Source organism: Melitaea cinxia, chromosome 14 (assembly GCF_905220565.1).
Source record: "Melitaea cinxia chromosome 14, ilMelCinx1.1, whole genome shotgun sequence".
Classification (NCBI taxonomy): domain Eukaryota; kingdom Metazoa; phylum Arthropoda; class Insecta; order Lepidoptera; family Nymphalidae; genus Melitaea; species Melitaea cinxia.
In genome coordinates this window covers 1,379,371-1,404,606 of record NC_059407.1, presented here as the reverse complement: position 1 = coordinate 1,404,606, position 25,236 = coordinate 1,379,371, and the positions used below count along the sequence as shown (strand labels likewise).

At 32.5% G+C, this 25,236-nt stretch overlaps 1 protein-coding gene across 1 annotated transcript in view; it reads right to left on the bottom strand.

The window, feature by feature from the left end:
• The window catches only part of LOC123659663 (protein embryonic gonad-like), a 140,011-nt gene that overhangs the window by 57,940 nt on the left and 56,835 nt on the right, over positions 1 to 25,236 (bottom strand). Inside the window, exon 2 of the mRNA XM_045594860.1 lies at positions 13,673 to 13,750. Coding sequence (XP_045450816.1) covers positions 13,673 to 13,750 — 78 coding nt within the window. The remainder of the gene's footprint in view (positions 1 to 13,672; positions 13,751 to 25,236) is intronic.

The window sequence follows — 25,236 nt, the reverse complement described above, 5'->3', positions numbered from 1 at the left end:
CGATGGGAATATTGAATTTTGATTGATTTTTTTTTATAGTATTATTATATATAATTATGTGTTTAAACCTTGAGAAATTTGAATAATTTTGTACAGGTTAAAACGTATAATTTGTTGCTAGGTTTACTTAATATTGTTTGTTTTTTTTTTAAACCACATCGTATATATTTTTTATAATCTATTAAAAAAAAAAAAACCTGTCAAGAATACGTAAGAAAAAAGTTTTGAAAATCGAATTCTAGTTCTAGTACATAGTTTTTTTTTTAAATATTTTTATTGAATCATTCAGTTATTGCTTATAATTTTTTATTTATACTAAATACACCGTTAGCGCTTCATAACAATAATAATAAGGTCGATTACGCAACCAACATTAGTATTTAATGTCGTGACGAAATTGATGCAATCAAAGTTATATTAGCATCATTTAACCTGGTTACATGATGTTTAGGGATTAATTTTATTAATATAATAAAAATTGTGACCACTACTTATATACGTTGAACTGACTTTATGCTGATTTATTATAGCATCACATATTTACTATCAAAGCTAATTACGAAAGAGACATTTGTGAGCCTTTATTTGTGAGGTTTTGTAAGATATGATGAATTTTTAAAAAAAAATGCATAACATTATATATATTATGTATATGCAACAGCAAATTTAAATATTCAAGCCGTATAAGTTTTTTAGCCTGTTGATATATGATTGAAAATAATATCAAAACAGTATATTTACACTCGGTGCAAAAACACAGCAGAAGTTGTGACGTCACACAGCAAAAATAACCGAATTTTTCAAAAAAATTTGATAAAATGTTTTCAACCTGTATGTTTATTATTTTTCCTATTGTTTTTGTTGTGTTTTGCTACTTTTATAATGGGTTTCATCCTGTTCTAATTTTTTTTTTGGGCCCAAATCTAATCGACCCTGGCCTAATAGCAAATAATATCGGTATTTCTTTATGCTACACATTCTAATTACTAACTTTTTGTATCATATTTTCAGCTATTTTCTATACTATAGTGAACTATTAATATAGTAACTTCCCAATTTATGTAGTATTAATAAATTTTGCAACGTGAAAAAAAAATCTTCCACAAGACCATACATCATACACATCGCTTCATGCATGTATTGAGTAATTGTGTGTTAGAAACACTCCATTGCTGGCCACTGGAGAGTGTATATCAAGACAGCAGCTGTGAGTACAAGCCCACTACATCATGGAGGACGAAGGGCGTCACGCTGTGAGGGTGTTGCGTCTTCAAAATGTGTATTTACGGTAATTATGTCGCAAACAATTATAAAGTTTGACAAATATATTGTTTAACTTAAGAAGCTGTGAGGATTTAGTCATATTTCTATAAATATGGGTTAAATGAAAGATTTTTTTTTGGAGTCCTCCCGTGACCATGGATGCTGTAAAGTATACAAAACGTCGGGCATGTAATAAACCGCGATAAAATCCGAAAAAGCTGTTTCATTATAATGAATGAAATTTACGTAAACATTAGAAAACAATATTGGTTAAATGATTTGTACAACTATATTGCACGGTTGCAAGCAACATAGGCAATGTCTACAAAATGTTTAAATGATGCATGTCATAATAATGAGATTGGGCATATTAGGAACGACGTGATTAAAATTTGGAATAGCGTGACTATCAGCAAAAGACGTGATTAAAATTGGGTAAGCATGACTGTGTAAGTCTTTTCAACCTTGAATTTAAAGGAGATCACAGCCAACTACTGCTATCAAGGAAGTGTTGTGTTCCTGTGGTGAGAATGGTAGCCACAACTCCTCGAGAAGATCGAAAATAGTCACCAACACATCTGTAATACTTCTGATATTGCAAGCGTCAATTGGCTGCGGTAACTATTTATCAGCCAACTACACACTTGTTTGCCATCTTAGTAGTGCAAGAACAACATACTAGTAATAATTTAGTGTGGACTCCACTACCACGTTGAAACTTAAAAAGCCGACCGATGACGAGATAACCATCCAACTGCTGGCTTTTATATACACGGGCCGAAGACGAGCAGCCGCGTCTTCGGTGCGACAAAGTCAGCCCTGCGGTCACCAACCCGCCTGCTCAGCGTGGTGACTATTGGCACTATATTTGTACTATACACACATGAGTTCACACCATTTGAGGCGCGAACTTGTGGAGGCCTATCTCCAGCAGTGGACTGCGATTGGTTGGAGTGATGATGATAAGATATTCACAATAAATTCTTCAAAGAAATGATTAGCAAATTCTTCTATATAGTAAAATAATAATTATACTTATAATTAATTTCACAGGAGTCAAGGTTATATGATTCAGATGTTCTGAGAATATAAACCGTTATATTTACCTATTTGTGACCTGCTTTCATCGCTCTTTTTTTAAGAAATACGTTTTTTAAGTTCATTTTCCTTATGCGTCAAAGTGAATTCCATTGTAGCGATCTACATTTTTAAACTAAAACTTCATTGCGCAAGCTTGAATTTGGGAGTAAACTGGTAAATCTCGAGACGAGAGCGTTACGAAAAGTGTGATCGGGCGAGGCGAACGGAAGTTGAGAGGGAGATATAAGTTTGTGAAGATAGAAAGAGAGAGAACTGCGAGCACGCGTATTCTTTCTCTCTTTCTCATATATATTTACATATAGATATAATATATAATCGCTTCAGCCTGTAATATCCCACTACTGGGCATAGGCCTCTTTCCCCATGTAAGAGAAGGATCAGAGCTTAATCCACCACGCTGCTCCAAGGCGGGTTGGCGGATATATTTCCTACTATGAGTAACGATCGCTATCAGATGTACATAATAACAACCGGGACCGATGGCTTAACGTGCTCTCCGAGGCACGGTGGGGAGACCCACAAGGACTGCACAAACACCCAGACCACGGCAAACACCTGTATGGCCAATACAAATGTTTGTCATGTTCGGGGATCGAACCCGCAACTGCCAGCGCAACAGGTACAATCCATGGCTGTAACCATTGCGCCAACGCGGCGTCCAAGCCGATATATAATAGATAATAATAATAGATAAAGAATAATAGAGCGAAAGAAGTGGTACTTCAGTTGTGTGGTCGAACACTTGTTTTTTTTACCAACATGAGATAAATACTGTAGTATTTTTCTCATAAAGTCAAAACTATTCGAGTTTTACCCAAATAACAATATTTTTTTACAATATTTGAGATAAAATTAAGCGTAGCACGATTTTTAGAACGTAACTTCGAAATAACGTAGTTGTAATTAAAATCAATATGATGTAAATAATTAAAATTAATTCAGTAATGTACGAATTTATCAAATATAATGTTTTTAATTAATAAGAATAAGTAAAAACGAATGCCTAAATCCCACTGAAAAGCGTCAGTATATGAGTAGGATTTGTGTATAAATGGTATATAGTGATATATGTATATAAATGGTAGGATATATGAAACATAATAACACAAAATCTCAATTTATCTTTAAATCTATAATAATATCATAAGTTCTAATCTGTTAAAGTATTGAATCTATAATTACTAATAACATAATAATATTTAATATATACAACATACACACACGTTTGTCTGTTCCAACGGTGAGCAACTTAATGCTTGTGTTATTGGTAACAGCCGAATGGTATAGCTACATTTTTTTGATAAACATCACTCACATCACTTCAGCCTATCGCAGTTCACTGCTGGACATAGGCCTCCACAAATTCGCGCCAAAAATGGCGTGAAATCATGTGTGTTGCCCATAGTCTCCACGCGACGACGCAGACGGGTTGGTGACCGTCGATTAACATACGTACAAATAATATATATATATATATTATACCCAGACTACCCAGAGAACTAATCTGTTCGTAATAACAAAATTAATACTAATGTTATTCGGTTCGCATCATTTCAACCGTCTAGGGTTAGTACGAGTATGATGACCTCTCGAATCAAAAATAATTGCTGACAACTATGATTTCCGTCGAACCCAAAAAAACTTTTCAATCATTCAATAACGATCAACCGATTTGAATGATTGAAAATTTGATCGACGAACTTTAGCACGTTACGGACCTGGGTTTTAATGAGCATACTATTTGAAGATCAAAAAAAAATCAACAATAGACCTAATCAGCGTTAGAAAATCACAAATCACTACCGTTAGTGCATCGATATAATTCGTATCCGATATAATCACGGATCGATTCAAAAACGATTGTGTGATCGACATTGCTACGCCCTGTCCTGTCGTCCACAAAAGAAATGAAAGTGTTGATGCCGTTAACCACGATTAAATTTGGTGTTGCGTTGGATATACATCTTATGTTACTTAACTTAGCGAAATTTCATTCTATTCGAATACGTGTTAACTTTCACTCGGACCTTTCATCGATTGAATATCGAATCTTTATGATTTTCGTATTTATAATGACATTAAAATCTGTGCAATCACGTTCGGAAGCCGAAACGAATCGTCTGTGAATGAGTTAAATGTTTGAAATCAATGTTTGATATTATTTCGATAGTGTTTTATTTTATTTCTGATTTCAATACATTGTTGATTCTTTTTATGTGCCTAAAATTTACATGTGTATTTTTAATCGGTGTAGTAAAAAATGACTTTCGATTCATCTCGTCGGTGCACTCGCTTATAATATGCAAGTTGATGAGAATTTTGATGCTGGAACGTTTAATATGGAACATTCACATACGCCGAAAAAGCCGCAGGCAAATCTTTATAAATAATATATGAAGCATTATGCATCAAACTTTTGTTAACTTACAAATTAGTTACATCTTTAATAATATATAATCTGTTTTCTTAACACATAAGTTCACGCTATTTTTGGCGCGAACTTAGGCCTATGCCTATGTGATAGGCTGAAGTGATGATGGTGATGATTAAGAATCTTTATCCAGATTACATCTTTCATATATTATCTGGATGGTAATATACATATACTATATTGAAGTAGCTCCTTTACTATTTTTGAATTATCAATGTGTGTATAATTTTTTGCTGTCATTAAAAAGCTACCAATATCGAAATTTTACTAAGGTATCCAGTGTCCTGAATATAAGCTACAACTTTATGATCTCATCTATACAAATAAAGAAAATTGGAGTTTTTGTTTGTAATATTAAAATAACCGTTTTTTACTTAATGTATACGGTACATGTAATATACACGGTACTTATACCAAAATAACCTTTTTTTACAATTTTTGTCTATCTGTCTGTCTGCCTGTTTGTTCCGGCTAATTTTTGAAACGGCTGAACCAATTTCGACGGGACTTCTGCTGATGTAATATGAAGTAAATTAGGCTACTTTTATTTTAGAAATTTATTTTTTTATAACTTTTCGAACTGAACAATAACTTTTTTGTTAAATTCCTCGCCAACGAAGTCGCGGGCACAGCTAGTAACGGATAAGATTAATCCCATTAAACCTTTCAGTATGGTTCTAAAAGTTTCATCAACTGTACGAGTATAAGATATTTTATACATAAAACATATTTATATATTTTTTTATATCACTAGGTCGGCAAACAAGTGTACGGCTCATCTGATTGATGGTAAGAGATTGACGTAGCTTATAGACGCCTGCAACACCAGAAGCATCGCAAGCGCGCTGCCGACCAAATCCCCAATCCCCCCCAGGAGCTCTGGTCACCTTACTCACCAACAGGAACACAATACTGCTTGAAAACAGTATTATTTAGCTGTGATCTTCTGTAAGGTCGAGGTACTAGTCCCCAGGCCCCAGTCGGGCTGCTCCATATTTTGAGCAGGAAATTCCTGCTGTACCCTACCTCAGTTCTGTGCCCTACCTCAGTTATTTTCAGTTATTATATTTCGTTGTTGTTACTTTCCTCCCAATCTTGCTTGAAGTATTATAGCCTAAAATAATTACGAGTATAACAATTTGTCAGACACGACGTCACGTAAAACCTGATAATAAATACAAACAGTTTAGCTCCAATTTATGTCTTAGGAAGAAACAATTTATTTTAAGCACCGCTTAATTTAGTGCCGTTTAATTATTTATTTTTTTACGTTATGAGCATATTGCAATAATAAAAATCCTGTCGATATAATGGCGTATAATGTGACTACACTGTATGAATAATTTATGTCTCGTATTGAAAATTCATTGGCATTTTGTATGTAAAATAATTCGGTTTTTAATACAATACAAGTGAGATGGTCCTGAACTTCAAATATAATATTAGTCAGTGCTTCGAATTTAATTAACTTTTTTTTTGAAACATAAAATGTCAATGCTTTGGTAAGAAACTTAATTTGTATGAGATTGAAGGTATTTCAATAAGAGTCATTACTTTAAATTCTTCTTGAAGTATTGCTAATGTTCAGGATGTATAAATTAGATTTGTAAGACGAATTATAGCGTGTTTTTTTTGCATTAATTGTAATTGGATTCATATTAATTTAATATACAAAGTAGTTACAAAGTACGTATTAAGTAGTACGACGACCGCTCTTGTGCGAGTGCCGAATCGACGGCGCCTAAACCCGACGGTCGCGGGTTCGATTCCCGCTTGAAGTGGATATTTGTGTTTATAAAAATATTTATTTCCGGTCTGATTGTTAATCCTTATGTGTCTCCTCACCGTACCTCAGAAAGCACGTTAAGCTGTCGGTCCAGCGTCGGAGCAGCGTGGTGGATTAAGCTCTGATCTTTCATCTGACATGAGCAAAGAGGCCTATGCCCAGCAGTGGGGTATTACAGGCTGAAGCGTATACAAAGTAGTTTAGGTTTATTTAATACACATTACCCTTAATGTGGCTTGAATCCTGAACAACCCTGTGATTCTTTTCATTGATAAAACTGCTTTCAAAAGCTATAAAGAAGAAAACCCATACGTTTCGATTATTTATTTCAAATAGTGCGATAGGTTTTGTTGCAGTTTATTCAAGAGATTTAATCTGTGAAAAAATAAATAAAAAATCTAACAAATCATTATATTTCAAACCTCGATCTCTCAAAAGGTCATGGAGAGGAGCATCTTAGACTTATTTCGTAATATTGTTTGTATGTTTATCTCCATATTCACACGTTCGAATTGAGGTACAAATTTTTAAACAAGTCAATGACCAGAACGAATGATTTCTTTTAATTTGACGTTCAGAATTAAAATTAGGTTTTTATAACTTGATTATGTGTATAATTAAAAAAAAAATACTATAATTATTTTTTAAAAAATTTCATCAAAATCGGCTCGATAAATTTTGATATAAACAAACAAGCAAAACAGACTTAGTATTCTAATAGAAGTGTAGTTTCGTCTCATTTTAAGCAATATGGTCGTATTTTTTTATCGCCAACGTCAATCAAATTTTTGAACTTTTGCACATACAGATGTTATCACAGGCGTTTAAGTGTTGATTGCTTTTTCTTATCTTTTAATCTTAAGTTTTTTGAAATAAAATGAACATATGCTAGATGTTCTTACCAGTTTCATTTAAATCATATGAGTTTCAAAATATTAACCGTAATCAATGGTTTAAATTCGGAACAACCCAGTTAATTTTTATCAATTGACAGAACTGCCTTCAAATGCTATAAATAAGAAAACCCATATGTTGCGATTTTTTGTTTCAAATAGGGGTATAAGTTGTAGCTAATGGGTTTTAAATGAAACCGGACAGATTATATAAGCATTATTTCAACTCAATCTTTCTTTTACATAGAGTCTAAAATGCAATATTTTTAACTGATCTAATTAATCGTATAAACTAACAAGCATAACATCACTAAAAAATAAAATATATATATAATTGCTAATTTTGTACCTGTCCAATACTGTTTATTTTTTAAGGTCTTATACATCACGAAGATTATTTATCTGTTCATTTATCAAATACAAAATTATAGTATTTTTTATGTGGAAGTTTTAAATATAACTAATTAAAAAATATTTCTAAAAAAATCATGCCTATCTATATTTTTATCACCTTATGAAACATGACACTTGACTCTAAAATATACCATTCACTGTATGACTGCGTTACGATTTCGGATTTTTACGATTAGTCCAAAGTACAGTAAAAGAAAAATATTCTTCACTAACAGCATTAAACTTTTGGGTACAAAATGCGACACCAAAATCGTGTATGGTTCCCATTAATTATCAAAATATTCAACCCACTCATTGTCAGTGGAGCTAACATAGTGTTTTAATAAAATAATTTAATATGTTAAACATCTATTCAAGCTTACTGAGATTTATATAAAAGGGTCATTTCATATCGAATGAGATACGATGCGTTACTTTTAACGTACGACGTTAATTACTAGGGAAATGAAATGAACATAAATAAGAATGCTGATAAATAAATTAAGGTTAAATAATGTACTGTTTGTTTTGTCTTAGTGTTTGCTTTGAAAATATTTATTATACTAAATACTGTATTTAGTAGTCTTTTCATTGTCTAGAACTTCTTGGTAAAAATTACATAATTCAAAAACTTGACGTATATCAGTTTTTACATGTATCTGTGATCAATGCGAACATTAAAAATAATTATCTTGACTTTGACAGTCATTGTAAAATATATATTTCAGTAGCATCGCTCATCTCCACTTTACGAATGATTTACAGTCCTAAGTCATAAAACAAATAGTACGTCGAAGATGAATGTTAATTATGAACGTGATCTGTGTGAAAACGTGCACCTAATTACTTAATAACCAAACAAGTTGAAAGAGAGCTAAAAAAAGAACCCTTTTTTTAGACAAGTTAACACAAACTGACCAAAGAGGTTTTAATTAAACGACTTAAAATTATATTAAAAAAAAAAACAAGTATGGCTGGCCCTTCATACTTTTAATATGTACGAAATTTAAATAATATTTACGATGGAACCAAAGTGACTTATTACGTGTCATTTGTTATTAATAATGTGGTGTTGGGTGTGAGTTAATATTGTTACGTTTTAAATTGATTTATTAATATTAAATTAATTTATTCTCTAAAATTTAACTATTTGGTAATTCCGTAGGCTTGGGTTGTTATACTCATATACGTAATAAGTATATCTATATTTCAGTATGTACACTATGTAAAATGTTGCACGTCTTTTCAGTTTTTATCTTGCTTATTACTAAATCTGTTTTGTTTTTGTTTCTTAGTGATTTATTTACAATTGTGTATAATATATTATTGTATTTTATTAGTTGACTAGCCCGTTGGTGCAGTTTGTATTGGCCCTGCTTTCTGTCACGCAGGTTGCGGGTTTGATTCCCACCTGAGTCTGCGTGTAATATGTGTTTTTATTATTATTTCTATGTATATTTATTAAAATCTATTTAGATATAACAGTCGGCTTTTACGTGTAATACTATCATTTATTTGCTTACTATAGGAACAGACGACCGTGTATCTATATCTATATCTATATAATATATAAAAGCGAAAGGTCACTCATCATCATCAAACATCACGAGGTCTTCGAAACTATAACACCTATAAACTTGAAATTTGGCAGGTAGGCTTCTTAAAAGACGTAGACATCCGCTAAGAACGGGTTTTACGAAACTCGGCCCCTAAAGTGGTAAAACGAGGGTTGAAAGTTTGTATGAAAGTCCTATGTTTTTGAAGTAAGAGATTTGAAATTTAAAATGTAAGCTCTATAGATGATGAGGAGGTGTCCAAATAATGTATCTTTAGAAACCAACTCCCTTTTGGGGTTAAAACGGGGGATGGTAGGTTGATTCATTCATCACGAAATCTCCGAAACTATAACAGATACAAACTTGACATTTGGCAGGTAAGTTCCTTATAGGTCGTAAACAGCCGCTAAGAACGGATTTTACGAAACTCGACCCCTAAGGGGTTGAATGGGGGTTGGAATTTTGTACGAAAGTCCTATGTTTTTGAAGTAAGAGACTTGAAATTTAAGAGAGACTCTATATATAAAAGAGAAAGGTTACTGACTCACTCATCACGAGAACCCAAAAACTGCTAGAGGGTCCATCCATCCAGGATGGACAAAGCTGAAATTTGGCAGGGAGGTAGATTATAGTTAGTAGACGTCCGCTAAGGATTTTGCGATATTCCACCGCTAAGGGTGTTTAATTGGGGTTGATAGTTTGTATGAAACATATACAGCAGCTATAAGTTCGCCTGATAGGTTATTTATACTGCAGCCTGAAAATAAAACTAAGAATGTGGTGTATAGAGAGGTTTTATAAAAACAACTATTAAATTATACTAAATTGTGCCTTTTGAAAAGTTACTCAGTGTAATAAGCATTTCAAGTGACTTAAATAAAAAAAAATTGCGTTAAACATCTTAATAGTAATGCATATCTTCATAACCACGCGGATGTAGTCGCGGGCAACAGTAGTATGTTGTATGTGAAAGTGTATGTGATCGATTCCCTCAAAATGTACTGAACGGATTTTCATGCGGTTCAAGAGGAAAGTTTACGGAACGGCTAAGCCGATTTTGATGAGAGTTTCACTAAAAGTTTGCCGGGAAAACGTTGTGACACACTGATTTCAAAGCGGTCGAAGCCGCGGGCACAGCTAGTTTAAATATATAAGTGTCAAAATGTGTTGATGTTTGAACTGTTTGTCTTAACAAAATGTGGCAGAACTTTCGTGTTTACTTATCGATCGTTACTCTTAATAAGGAGTATATCTGCCAACTTGCCGTAGAGCACCGTGTTGTATTAAGCTGCGATCCAGCTACATTTAGAAAAAGGCCTTCTAGCAGTAGGATATTACAGGATGAATCGTACTATAAGAATAATAATACAATTAAAGTGTAAAGTAGTAAGCATCAAAATGTCGAACAAATATCAAAATTTCATAATTACAAAACAATATTATTCTGCACCGAATAATTAGTATCCAATATTTACCCGAAATTTCATTTTTTTTTTGTGTAAAGAATGAAATATTGATTCGTTCACATTAATTACATTTTACAGAAACATAACTAATTCTTAATCATACAGTCGAACTATTAAACGTAATAAATAAAAATTAAAATATAATATAAATGAAGGTACAATTTATCTCATAATGTTTAGTAAGTACCGATCCGTTAGCGCAAAACAGCTAAAGGGGCGGTACAGAGGCGCACTTAACAGAAAATTGAATCGCGACATTATCGAGACAAAAACTTGGCAGATTGATTCGGGGTAGCAAATTGCGCACCGTCGACAATTTGCCGCCGCCTTGATCTTGAGTAATGTGGTAAAGTGTCGCTTCGATATCGATATTCATATAATAATATTATTTAATTATTAATAAGAAAATACTTACATTTACAAAATAGCTTCGTTACGATTTTACTGTAATTATTTCTAAAGTAAGTAAACTCCAAGTAATGTATCAAAAAGAAACCTAATTTACGTTTTAAGTAAGATTCTTAGGTCTCAGCAAAACCTCTATACTTACAATTATTACAACCTGCTTCCATTTTTTTTTATACTTACATAATGTAATTCGCGGTTACAGATACAATGGTTACCAAATTTGTATTCCTACAAATTAACTAAAGGATACTTCTGATAAAAGAACGTCAAATCTGTAGAAATCTATTTTTAAAATGCCCTATTAAATTTAAACTAGAAATAAAAAAAAATAACAATACCCAAGCTTCTAACAGACAAAAACTAAATTACGTGATTAAATTGTCAAACGTCATTGCAATCGATCTTATTAAGACAGTTTCTATTATTGAAATTTTAATGGCACCAGTTGCTATTGCTATCTCGACACGCAATAACACCCTTCGTGATCATTAATCATACAACATTACTTGTGTCCAGTAATAAATTTGATAATAATTTATAGATCTAGCACACTTCTTGTTCGAAACCAGTTACCATTCTTTAATTTCTGTGATGTACCTGTGTGTTATAATAATGTTGTTACTAAAAATAATAGACACGTAAGTATCTTTGATAAAATAAAATAAAAAAAAAACTTTGATAAAAATAATTTTTCTCATAGATACTCAAATATCATAAAAATTGAAGATCATTTCAGCAGTCAATATCTGTACTAATATGTGTTGAATAATTTCAAGTTCGATAAAATTTATAATTTTTGTGCTATTAACATTCTTTACTGCCTTTTTTAAATAATATTTAGGTCACAAAAGTTACCCAAAAATGATCTCTTAGAACTCACTAAAAAATTCAATTACTGAAACTCAATGCAAGGAAAATCGACAAAGACGCTTCATACAGCATAACAGTAAACAAGAGAAATATATTATGTAACATAAATTACAGTAAAATATTTCTCATTACAAGATTTAATTATCGATAAAAAATAAAACATACAATACAGTAATCGGACAATTAAAATAATTTCTTAAATGCACTCCACAAAAAGACGTCAAGCCAAAAGGGACCCGTTGAGAAATGTCACACCCAAACCATAATAACGAATACGTATCTTTATTGTATATATAATTTTAAGCCATATATGTATTTGCTACATACTCGTAAACCGCTTTACTGGGACCTGCTTCAATTCCTGTCCATGCTTAATTTTCACTCCACAATTTCATTGGTTATATAAATACTTATATAAATTGCGTATATAAATGCTCTAAAAGAAGGCATTTAGTTTATATACGATATATAGTTACGATATTTAAATTGATCAGTCGAACAAAACTTCGTAAACTTATGGCCTAAAAACGTATATAAATGTAGGCATTCATTTGTCACTATGAAAAAAAAAAAAAACTTTCAAAGAAAGTGACTTATTAATTATTTATGCCATTTCTATACATTTTGAATCATAGAACGCGTTTGCGATCACTAAAGACACTTTGTCGCGGACACGTCAGTCGCAATGACATCGCTTAATTTGACGAACTCCATAAGTAACGATTTCCCTCAATCTCGTCATACGTTCCTATCACATAAAAGTAGATTGATAAATTATGTCAAGAACTTGCCACATACATACAAATATTTAACACCTTTTTATAGTTATAAAACGCGGTGGACCTGGAAGTAGGTCTTAAAACATGTCTAGACCGCCATTTGAATCCTAGGATTGACACTTGAATGGCAATATGCTAGCAGCAGACGAACATTGGCATAAATCCAGTTTTTATTCGTAAGGAAGACAGACAAGCCGTCTAATAATAACTTATCTCTTTATAGACATTGAAAATACCTAAAAAGGTTCAATTCAAACTTTTTTTGTTGTCCTCTTAAGAGTTACTAATGCTACATTTTTTTATTAAGTGACGTGAAGTTTATATTGAAAAGTTGTTCAATATTGACGAGAAAATAAAGAATTATTTAATTATTTATTTAAATACCTAGATAAACGATACCAGTCGTATTAATTTTATACTTACAAATAAAAAATAAAACTAACAAACGCAATATAAATTGGTAGCAGAAATGTCAGCGCCAATTTTTTTTTTTTTTTTGGCATAATTTAACATCGTATTTTGTTGTTATTTTATTATTATAAAGATTAATGCCGTTTCCAAATCACTATTTTTATTTTTAAAATTGTACTAAGCTTAAAAAATTTGTTATTTTTCAAAATTCATAATATTCGTCTCATTTATTTTTGTTTTAGATTTTTAATAATACGATTTCGTTATATATAAAAAGTAATTGATTATATAGAATTATATGTTAATGATTGTTACCTTGCATCCTTCGCACGTAAAAGCACCAAAGTGGAATCCAGCTGCCGGCTCCCCGCAGACTTTACACTGTTGATTCATCTGAAAAAAAAATTAAATTTCTTTCATTTTCCTATGGACAAACAAATTTTGATTAATATTATTTTAGTGTAAACTTTTTGTTATTACACACACTCAAATCATTTATCTTCAATAAATATGTATTGAAACTTTATAAAACCCAGTTTTTTTAACAATTTCAAAATTCGTAAATATATTTGTGGAAAATTTTATCTGTTCGATGCAAAGCCTAGATTCTGAATAAAAGAATAAAATAATAATAAATAAATAAACGCTTCACACTCAATGCCCCATTAGCATTTTCTCCTGTGTCGGGGTTCGGAAACACACACAATACTAGGGCCCAGACCACAATAAGCACCTACATGGCCAATACAAATGTTCGTCATGTGCGGGTGCTGTGACCGCTGTGCCGATACGTCGTCGAAGAATTTATTATACTTGATAGACCTCTCTACAGATTAGATGATTTTTATTCATTTTATTTTATTTGGAAAGCTTACAGCTTATAATAACTATAACTGATAAATATTTAAAAACTAAAAGGCTGCAATAAGCTAACACATATTGATACTAAAAAAGATACAACAACGCGGATTATTTCTAAAAACATTTTTTTTTTTGGTATCGCAGGGGAACCCATTTACGGGTGATATCCAGGACGCCCGAGTAGGCAGTCCTAGACTGTATGTCGGCTTCAGCACTTGGGGGTGCAATACCGACCAAACCCCTGCGGGAGCCTTCAGCCGCTTTAATTGGAGAGTCCCGGATCTGCAGGCAACAGCACACAGCTGCTGCAACATCCCTCTAGCGACAGGCTAGCCTTTTCGCCACTAGACAAGACTAGTTACTAGTATGCACAGATTCCATTATACATCAAAAATTGCCATTTTTATGGTAGGGATACTCCCATTAATGAAATCGATATCAACATTATGAAGCCAAATCAAACCAAAAATAACTTTATTCAAATAGGCTTCAAAGGCACTTTGGAATCGTCATTTTACAAATTAAAATTTTAAGAGTTATTATTATAAGCATTTTTTAATATCATATCAAAAATTGAGCGTTCCGGGGATCGAACCTGCATTTTCGACTGACCGTGTCGGTCCTCTAGTCAATTAAGCTATGGAACGATGTACCCGCTAGATTGAAATTTCTGATATGATGATTTTATATTCGGTCTAAGCGACCGTGGCGCCGTCTATAGTGAGTTTTTTACAGAAACTCGTAACTATTCAAAGTTTCATATTACAATTAAAATCTTTAACAGGAGACGACACCATGCTATTTTTAATTTGTACGATTTTATTTTAATGTGTAACCTGCACATTAGGAATACTAAACATTTTTTATTGTGTTTATTATTTGTAAAAGTGAAGCTACCACCGATTCGGAATGTAGGTTCTGCAGAGAAGAATTGACAAGAAACTCTGCAGTAACTCTTTTGAAAAATAATATAAAAACCGTGTTTCAGTACAAAATTAGTAATATCTTGCATGAAATACAGCGTCACAAGTCCACTTCTTTATCATCTATCTAACCCTGCACTGAATAATATTATCACATGCCCGACAAGCTCTAAAATATATTTTTTTAGTATTTACTGGATTAGGATTTATGGAAATAAAAGTTTGTATTATAGCTATTCACCAATTTTTTTTTTAATTCGCATATAGCCCTTCCACGTTCTTACTTATTTATTTAATACAACAAGGAAGAAATATTTGTTTGTTCAAACAACACGATCCAACTCAATAGCGGAACAGTATATGAATGTCATCGCGGGTGAAGGGAAAGATGTCTAGTAAATTATGTAATATTTGGACACTTTTAAATATTTCTCTAACAGCTACACGAATCGTATCGAACATTTTCAATCTAACAAGATATTGAACTAAATTGAGTTAAAAATCGTGACACAAACATAATAGAACGAAAACATTTGAACCACTGAATCACTTCGAATTCAAGTAGCGTTTTCAAATTTTTAAAGTACCGAAATTATGTTGTTACATCTTTAAAAAAACCAACATCAACAATACATCCTATTTCCATACTGAGCTTTATGACATTTTACGTAAGAATCATTTTAATCTGTAGTTTGGTTTTTCGAATAAAAAATCGAGTAGCGTCGAATGATTACCGAAGGTCAATATATTCGTAAATATATTGAAGTGATTTTAATGTATGTCACAATTAAACACATGTCATTTGCGTTAAGAAATACGACTTGTTTAGATTTCTATAGATTTGTTAAAGTAACCTCGTTATATTGATGGTTCAAATACATAATTCATAATAGTTTCGTCTATTTTTTTAATACAGTATTTATAATGACTTACATAAAATGTCGTTTGATGGCCTCTGTTACCAATTTCGTAATTATACATAGTTAAAAAAAAATAGTTGCCACAAAATATATTTTTTTAATTTATTAAATTTTCATGATTAATGACACTACACACACAATTAATTCCACATTCTTCATCAAGAATTACTGATTTTCCAAAATAAATGATAGCTAAATATCTTGCAAAAGGTATCTTTTGTCTTAAGAGGGTATGCAGCTAAACCTTTTAGCCTTTAACCTGTCAAATAATATAAATTATTGCTCTACTTTATTCTAACATTATGTACAAAATATAAATATTTTCAATTAAGTCAAACACTTTTGCCCAATAAAAATCACGCAGCTGGAACGCATAAAAACGCACCACTTCTTAACGTCTTAATATCACACCTATACCTAATCATTTATTGAAATAACAACATATATTTTATCAATACACAATACATTGATTGTATTCTTGTTTCATCTGAACTAGATATAAATAACAGCGTTCATTAATGTATTATTATCTTTGATATCTTAAGAGTACATTCATTAATGATATTAAACGGTCAAACATTTCACTTAGAAATGACATTGCATTTTAGTATTACTTAAATCAAATTAAATGACTTGCGAACTTGTGCCATCGCGTGTATACAATGTGTATTTTACTAAACCGTTTTAAATAACGAGGAACATGTAAAGATATTTTTTTTAAAAAATTAAATAAATGTATGTTAATAATACGTTGCACTGCAGCACTGTAAGGGTTAACTTGATGGCGTGACTGCGTACTGTTATCGAAATACTCGCTCGTTTTCTTTTCGACGATGCTCCTTATACACGATTTTGTTAACTGCTAAGTAATTTTTAATGATAAAATTATGAGTGTCGACATAAAGAAATTGTGTACTTTTGCATAAGTGTATGATATTTATTTAGATAATAAACGATAGATAAGGATGAATTACCTTAGTATATTACGTATTTATATTTTTTAACAGTACTAAAACTTCAATCTTAAGGAATATAACGTTACAAAAAGCCTGACTATATTAGGACCAAGAAAATTTGTAAAGCTATACACATAATATACCTATATGACGCTGCGTTGGCGCAACGGTCACAGCTATGGTTTGTGCCTGTTGCGCTGGCGGTTGCGGGTTCGATCCCCGCACATGACAAACATTTGTATTAGCCATACAGGTGTTTACCGTGGTCTGGGTGTTTGTGCAGTCCTTGTAGGTCCCCCCACCGTGCCTCGGAAAGCACGTTAAATCGTCGGTCCCGGTTGTTATCATGTACACCTGATATCGATCTTTACCCATAGTAGGGAATATATCCGCCAACTCACATTCGAGCAGCGTGGTGGATTAAGCTCTGATCTTTCTCCTATATGGGGAAAGAGGCCTATGCTCGGTAGTGGGATATTACAGGCTGAAGCGATATATTATAGGTACGTATTTTTTACATGGCTATAGAAGTTATTTATAGCTTCTATGAATACATTTCTTGTATTATACCAAATATTGGTAGCTATATATGAATATTACGTAAATGGTAAAAGGAGGGTTATAAATGTAGCGGTCTATGTATATATGTTGTATGTATGTGTGTCTGTATGTATTCTCCCTAACTACTTGTCATATTCAAACAAATTAGGTAGTTTTTTTTTTATATCATTAGGTCGGCAAACAAACGTACGGCTCACCTGATGGTAAGCGATTACCGTAGGTTATAGAAGTCTGCAACACCTGAAGCCTCGCAAGTGCGTTGCCGACCCTATCCCCAATTCCTTCCAGGAGCTCTGGTCACCTTACTCACCAACAGGAACAAAACACTGCTAGAAAGCAGTATTATTTGGCTGTGATCTTCTTTAAGGTCGAGGTACTACCCCAGTCGGGCTGCTCCATATTTTGAGCAGGACATTCCTGCTGTGCCCTACCTACCTCAGTTTAAGTATCATTAGAAACGTTAGTTGTCCGCTGGTTATAGGCTATAGGCTGTAAAATTATATTGGATGTAGCGCTCTCTAAAGAACATAGTGAGGTACTAATTTTTTTGTCGTCGGTTTTAGATTTTAATTTTCTTTGTCTTGTTTAGGTATATTCATAAATTTCATAATGGTATATATTTAATATTAGAATTTTTGATTACTTAAGTTGATTCATAGTTAATAAGAAACATCAAAAAAAATATTATTAACAGTAAAAGGTTAATTTAAAGTTACCCATCTTTACCAAGTGAAAATACTATTACCAATAAAATTTCAAGATATTCCGTACTTTAAATATTCAAAGGAAATATTTCCACAAAAACAAGCAGAAACACGACGGGGTCGTTGATACAATAAATTCCTGTCCTTATTCCGAAATTTACTCCGCTTGTATCAATTAGTTATCCGTGTGTATAACATTTTTTACTTAAGTCATTAGTAACGTGTCAAGGGTTTCGGTTGTTTGCGTTAAAATAAAATACAAGAAGTTTATTTTTGCTCGTGTCTGTATTAGTATTCATCACACACACACACACACACACACACACACACACACACACACACACACACACACGAGCAGGCAAAAGATGTATCTGTTTATAAGTTAAATATTTATTCGAGTCGGTCTATGCGCTTCCAAGCGCGTTGAAGTCTGTATGTCAAAGTGGATGGATGATATTTTGGGTTCATACTTCCGTATTATGTTTTAACTGAAGTAGGGAACGGCAAGAAATTCCCTGCTCCAAATATGGAGCAGCCCAACTGGGTTAGTGCCTCGACCTTACAGAAGACCACAGCTAAATGATACTGTTTTCAAAGCAGTATTATGTTCCTGTTGATGAGTAAGGTGACCAGAGATTCTGGGGTGTTTGGGGATGGGGTCGGCAACGCGCTTGCGATGCTTCTGGTGTTGCAAGCGTCTATAATAATCGCTTACCGTCAGGTGAGCCGTACGCATGTTTACCGACCTAGTTATATATATATATATTCGATCGGCATTTTGGTAACGCTCTACATTACGTGCATTCAAATACTATCTATTCCTTTATTTTATTATCATTAAATCACCGTTGTTACCAGCGATATCTTGATGAGGTCAAAAGCACTGTGCAAGAATTAGTTTGTAGCTATCCTAATGCTGAATTAAGGCTTCTTATCATATAAGGGCCAAGATGGGACTTTATCCGGAACAATGATCCAATGCGGGTAAGTAAAGGAGTTTAAAGTGATAATATAGAATAATACAATCAATTAGAAGACTTATTTACAAGGCATCATCGTGAAATCTCAACAACGACTTTTCATGGTTTAATAGGTAAAGAGTAAATTTGGCTAATAACGGAAGAGCCTGATGCAAATATTATAAGACTAGGTATTATTCAAGTCTTCGTTTACTTACAAACCTATTTTACGCCAATATATTTTCTAGAATTAAAAGTACCCTACTTATTTCAGGATATTTGCGCCAAAATTCATCCAGATTCGTCGTACTTTGACATACACTCACAAACCTTCCTCCAAACTTTCACATTTATGATAGTATTAAATTACGCTCACGCAGATTTAATTTACACCCAAACAACAAATACAATACTGCCATCAAACGCTAAATATTTGTGGAAGTACAAATATATGTTCGGTTAATGGAGTTTTTTGGACAACTACGCCGAAACGGTTGTTTTATCAACTAAAAATAAATATATTTTTAGTAAATGTGTGTGTATGATTAATGAAGCAAAACAGTGGGTCTTTTTGGCTTGTTTTTGAAATGCCGTCATTATCCTCATCTTAAGAATCCTATGCAACCTTTATTTATCGTAGCTATATCGAGCTTCTAAAAAAATAATATCAAAAACTAATACTTTACTGTTATTATTTTTCTTATATAAATTACATACAAGATATTTTTATGTTGTTTAATGAAGGTATCGAATTTCAACCTTGAAACTTATTTTTATTTAAACATGATTATACTTTTAGTTATTTTGCATGTAGCTTTGTATTAGCAAAAAAATCAAAACATTGTACTTATGGCTTTGTGACATAAAAAAAACGAATGTGCTTTAGACCACACGACTAAAATAAAACTTACAAAATGTAACTCTCGCTCTTTCTATCTTCACTAACTTATATATCCCTTTCAACTTCCGTTCATCTCGCCTGAGCACACTTTTTGTAATGCTCTCGTCACGCATTCACCGGCTTACTTCCCAAGTCAAGCGTACGTAAAGAAGTTCTACTTCAAAAACAAAAATACGTAATGAAACGCTTTGTGGATGATAAATTAGTAACTAATATTCTGAGCATACTTAAAAAAAAGGTAGAAACATAAATATTATGTATCTATAACAAGTAAATTTTAAGAGGTCTTTAATTTTTTTATTTTTATTCTACATGTTGTTTTGTTGTACTAACCCAATATGGACTTTAAATCTAGTCTGAAATAAAGTATTATTATTATCTTACTGAATGTCACTCCGCCCTTATTATTATTATTATTATTATTATTATTATTATTATTATTAAGCCAAAATTAACTTGAAAGAAACCGCGGGCCGAAGCTAAACAAGTCGACACTTGCACAACGATACCTAAGGATCGAGTAAACTGTCAAAGTATCATATAAATTGAGCCGATTTAATCTCAACGGCGATCTTGAAACAAGAATGATATATCAAAGTCTAAAATTTAGGTTGAATTTTTATGATTTTTTTTTTCTTTATCTGATTATCCCTTTTAGAGATTGGGCTTAATGAAGCAATATAACGCGTCGCCGATATCTGCGAGTTCGCGCCGGCAATTGTATCATCTTTTTTTTTGGAAATGCCATACAAATTATTGTGATTTATCAATGCGTAATCTGCTTTTGATCAATTATGTGGGATTTCATTGTAAGGTTGCGTCCGATAAGTTGGGTGATGATTAAAGTGTATTGCATTATTTAAGATTTTTGTGACAGTTAAAGAAATTACTGTCGTAAATTTTTGAGTTGTCAAAACTTTATTAACATTATCTTTATTAAGCAGATATGTAATGGGTGTCAGGTTTATTGATGGTAATAGCCCTCATTGTGACTCCTGAAAATGTACATAGTTGTTACGAAGTGGAACAATTGTTGTTATGTGCCTACGATTAAAATTATGGGTGCTTAACAAGGCACGGTTTGAAAAACTTAACTGAGGTACTCCATATTTTGAGCAGGAATTTCCTGCTCAAAATATGGAGCAGCCCGACTGGGGTAGTACCTCGACCCTACAGAAGATCACAGCAAAATAATACTGTTTTCAAGCAGTATTGTGTTCCTGTTGGTGAGTAAGGTGACCAGAGCTCCTGGGGGGATTGGGGATTGGGTCGGCAACGCGCTTGCGATGCTTCTGGTGTTGCAGGCGTCTATAGGCTACGATAATCGCTTACCATCAGGTGAGCCGTACGCTTGTTTGTCGACCTAGTGACATGAAAAAAAGCCTCAACGAAATCCAACCAGAACTCAGTTTTTTTCGTACAACTAATAGAGTGGCAAACACGCATTCGTCCCACTTGATGGTAAACAATTACCATAGTCTATATACGCCTGGAACACAAGAAGCATCACAAGCGTATTGCCTGCCTTACCCTCGATCCTCTGCAGGAGTTCGCCTTAGAAAAATCTTTACAAAAAAATATCTACTCCAAGTGGGTATCAAATCTGAGACCACAGTCATTTAAGCGGCTAATCGTACCACATTGAAACAGAAGCTCCCGTCCCCAATTCCTAAAACTACAAGCGATTATCCGTTCACGCCGCGTATGTCTCGACGATTGACAAGTGTGAAAACTTTACAAAAAAGGGAATACCTCTAAAAGGACACATTTCTAAACCTGGTCGTCGTGCCCTGCTTTGCATACCATTTGATTCAGTCTACATCAAAAACAGCAAAATCGTCTCACGTACTCTTTGGTTCTCTGTATGGCCTTAACTTTGTTCCTGTTTGCCATCGTTAGAACTGGAAGTCAGGTTCAACGTTTTGTTATTTTGCAATGAAAATAATCACTATGAAACGGTAAACAAGCACTATTTAGGTCTCAAAGAGTTTTGACCCAAATGAGTAAATAATTATTATTAGTAATTATTAGTAATAAATACATCAATATACATCAAACTTATCTATATACAAAAAAAAAATTATCAAATAACCTTAAAAAAATCTAATATTACAGATAAATAAGATGTATTAAAATAGCTCATTGTTATTATTCCCAAAAAAGACTAAAAAGAAAAAAAGGTTGAATAAATTATTTATGAATTCGAGTTAAAAAAAATATGTATTTTATTTATTAGTTTCTTTATACCATTTATTACACACATTAGATATGCAAAAGGTAGTAAATAAACGTAAATATAACATTGTAACTGTATTTATGACAATAATAAAATCAAAATCAAAATAGTTTTATTCAAATAATCTTCAAAAACACCTTCGAATCGTCATTTTACGAATTAAAATTTTAATTATCGTAAAAGTGAAGCTACCATCCATTCGTAATGTAGTTTCTGCAGAGAAAAACCGGAATAGCTATATAATCAAATAAATATTTCATATATTTCACGAGACCTTTTCAACCGTAATATAATAACACTCAAGTATAAAAATGATATCAGCTACCGAATTGATAAATCAACAGTGACATCATTGCGGATCGAAGGTGCCGATACAAAGAAAAAAATATCGAATTTCCGAGAATAACATTTATTGTGTGTTTTATTAGCTCTGAGTGGTAATTGTACGTAAAAAATTTAATTTTTTTGTCACACTTCAACAATCTAAAAATATTTTGCCTAAATGTGTGGCTATAAAAAATTATAATCTAATTTTGACGCGTTAGCGCAACGGTAACAGCACAGGCGTATGACTGTTGCGCTGTCATACATTTTATTGACAATACAAATGCTAGGCGTGGTCTAGGCGTTTGTGCTTGAGTATTGTGTGTGTTCCCGAACCTCCGACACAGGAGTTAATTCTATTGGGGACAGTTGAGTGTGAGTGTGAGGCGATTTGGAACCTACCAATATAGTTATAAAATAGAGAGATGTTACAACGTAATCATGTATCAAAATGTATCAAAAAATTGTAAAAATTTGAAATAATGTGTCTTTTTGTAGTGTTTCAATAACAAAGATTAACATCCTAATGTTAACACATAAGCATTACCCTACATTGAATTCATTTTAAATACATTTGTGACAGATAATCAATCAAAACATAGTTTTCATAGTAAAATGAGTACCTTTAATGACTAACATACTACATATGATAACAAAAATATATTTTTTGTTTCGGTACTGGTCTTTAAAATAGTTTAAATACTTTTATTTTAATCATTGTGATTCTTGTAAATTATTGCTACATATAATTTTTGACGATCTACGTAAGATTGCCGGTGTAGGCTGGACGAGGATTGCGGAAAACTGGGATGTCTGGCACAAACTTGGGGAGGCCTATGTCCAGCAGTGGACTGCAATAGGCTGAACTGACTGATAATTTGTGAGATATTATTATCAGCCTTAGTCCCAGAAAGGCTCTTCAATGGTTTTTTTTTTTTTATACAACTGGGTCAGCAAACAAACGTACGGCTCACTACGGTAAGCGATTACCGTAGCTTAGACTCTAGCAACATCAGAAGCATCGCAAGCGCGTTAAAGGCTTTATCCCCAATTAGAGTTATTCCCCTCAAGAGCTCTGGTCACCTTACTCACCAACAGGAACACAACACTGCTTGAAATCAGTATTATTTAGCCATGAACTTCTGTAAGGTCGAGGTGCTTCTCCCAGGTCGGGCTGCTCCAGATTTTGAGCAGGTATTTCCTCCTGTGCCCTACCTCGGTTAAACCACGGTAGTAGTTATATAAATCATTTGTAACATAGAAAACGTCAACAGATATATAAAGAGGTCATCCTCCTATGAATCGTAACATTTTTCTTTATTATAAATGTACGTGTACGCGTATGAATGTTTGGATGTGTGTTTGTGCATGTCTGTGTTCCGTGAAAACTGTTTCAATTAACATTGTAAAGTTTTACAATTGGTGTTTTAACTGCCAACTACTTTTCCAATTATTGAGATTTTTTTTATCTATAGAAAACTCTCAAAAGGGTACCATAACACAATATTATCAATGAACATTTATCAGACTAAAAGGATGCATATTTTAATTTATTCATATTTTCATATTATGATAAATTAAGTCGTATGTGTATTAAGCATCAAAGCATTAAAAGCATTTATTTAAATACAAAAATATATTTCATACGAATCGATAATTTCATTTAAAACCCATCGCCATCACCTGCTAAAGTCGACCCAATTTCGCATACAAGTCGATTACATACATAAATCTCTCGAAGGCGGGGACTATGCTACCACGAAAATATTCCAAGCGATGTACGAATTCGTTTAAGGATAATAACGATATATGAGATAGCCTAAAATAAATTAATCGTTCGCGGTAAGCTAACGGTTTGTTCTAAAGATAAATAAAAATTTAACCTTTTGAAAATTTCGCGAATGTAAGAAGATATTGACGATTTTATATTTTTTTATTATTATCTGTATGATTTACACAATATTTATAAGACCGTTAATTTAAGAACATATTGACGTTTTTTTTTTTCTTTTTTATTATCTGTACGATTTACATTTATGAGGCAGATTTTTTATTATGTGTTGTGTTCTTTCAAAGTGATTCTGAAATTAGAAAATTTTAATTCGACTTATTTTTCCTGTACACTTATAAACCACGCGTATATATTTACTTTGACTTTGTAACTGAAAAACGAAGAACAAATGTGAAAAAAAATCTTTGGTTTAAAAAATATAAAAATACTGAAAATTCTAAACAAAAACCTAACTATCTTAATTATATATTGAAAACAACTTACGTAAAAGAAAGATATAAAAGCAAATATTTCCAAAAAAGGTCTTATTTAGCAATAGTTTGTATATTACACGCATGTGTGGAAAGTACAGTTTATGTGTTACGACCTCACGTACATTTTAATTGACAACAGACTGTTGAAGACGATTACATTTCATAGTCATCACATAACTATCTTTACTCTAGGACTAAGCTCCTATCTTTATCCTATATAAGAAAAATTACCCCATTACAACAGCTAAACATTTAGTTAAGTTCACAGT